The 1,201-nt window shown below is 53.3% G+C and overlaps 1 protein-coding gene across 1 annotated transcript; it reads left to right on the top strand.

The window, feature by feature from the left end:
- Positions 1 to 829: 829 nt before the first annotated feature.
- Positions 830 to 1,201, top strand: NGA_2037020 (autophagy ubiquitin-activating enzyme; the record flags this gene model as incomplete). Its single annotated transcript, XM_005854001.1, has 1 exon — positions 830 to 1,201. A coding segment is annotated over one exon (372 nt), but the record flags the coding sequence as incomplete, so codon positions are not given.

Genomic DNA, 1,201 nt, shown 5'->3' with positions numbered 1-1,201 from the left:
CCCACCCCGAGATTATTTGGCTATCAGCCTACTCAGTTTTGGGCCACCGTCATCTCATCCCTCATTTCCATCCCATGCCCAAGAATCTTATTCGAAGTTGGGAAGGCCTATTCTTGAAATTTTGCATACGTATTTCGCTGGAAACGGGGCCGCACGTGAATGTCGATTGCTCCTTGAGGGAGGCTGGTTTGCCTGTTTCGCTCTTCCTTTTGGCCCACCATGTTCAATTACGCTCACTACATTGGAAGTGACGTGCAGAACCCGAGTATGAGCACATTTTTGTCTCGGTGCTTGTATACGCCATGTCATGGAATGCGCATCCAATGTTGCCTTCGAAAATGATATTTCTTCGGCATGATTAAGGCACTTCTCACAGGAGCTTCAACGGGTTGCGGTCCCTATTAAATTAAGCCTTCCGAAGCTAACAACGAAAAGGGATATTCAAGCACAGGATTGATCGATATAGTCTGAGCCATCATGGCAACCAAGCCATCCTCATTACGTGAGCAGGAGCATCATAGCCCTGAGGACTCGGTGGTAATGTTTCAACAGTTGTCAAGCTGTGCGCAGGCAAGCTTCTGGCAGGAAATGGCGAAATTAAAAGTAGACGTACTTGGTTTAGACCAGAAACCCCTGGCCATTACGGGGACCTATACCGCGACGGGGCAGAATTCTTCGGCTTCCGCAAGTATTCCAGCTCGGCTTTCGGTCGGAGGTGAGTCTTGGTTGGCATCCAAAGCCGAGATAATTGCAGCGGGACCGTCTCCAGGAACGAAAGGGCAAGGAGAGCACCCTCGCGCTTCCAACTTGACGAAAGATTGCTGGGTGCCGGGGGTGGTGCACAATTTCAACACGGACGAGGCGTTCAGGGCTTTCGATAAGCGAGCATGGATGGACCGTCTGGGTCTACAGGTGTGGAGGGATATCATGGAGCCGGGGCGTGACGCGGCCGTGCTTAGGGATCCAGGTCGCCTGGCACGCTTCGGTACCTTGTGCTTCGCGGACATCAAACGGAATGTTTTCATCTACTGGTTCGCCTTTCCCGCGGTGGTCAGTGCCCCGCCCTTCCGGCACTTGAAGGCGCCCGCCCCTTTGGCAGAGGCTGGGCAAGGGGAAGGAAACCCGTTTTTTTCAGGGACCGAGTGCTCTCTTCTGTACCAGGGCTTGCTGGCGTACCGTCAACGTCGCTTCCAGGAGACGG

Source organism: Nannochloropsis gaditana (genome assembly GCF_000240725.1).
Source record: "Nannochloropsis gaditana CCMP526 unplaced genomic scaffold scaffold656, whole genome shotgun sequence".
Taxonomy (NCBI): domain Eukaryota; class Eustigmatophyceae; order Eustigmatales; family Monodopsidaceae; genus Microchloropsis; species Microchloropsis gaditana.
The sequence above is the reverse complement of the archived record's forward strand: the minus strand, read 5'-3'. Positions and strand labels throughout refer to the sequence as shown.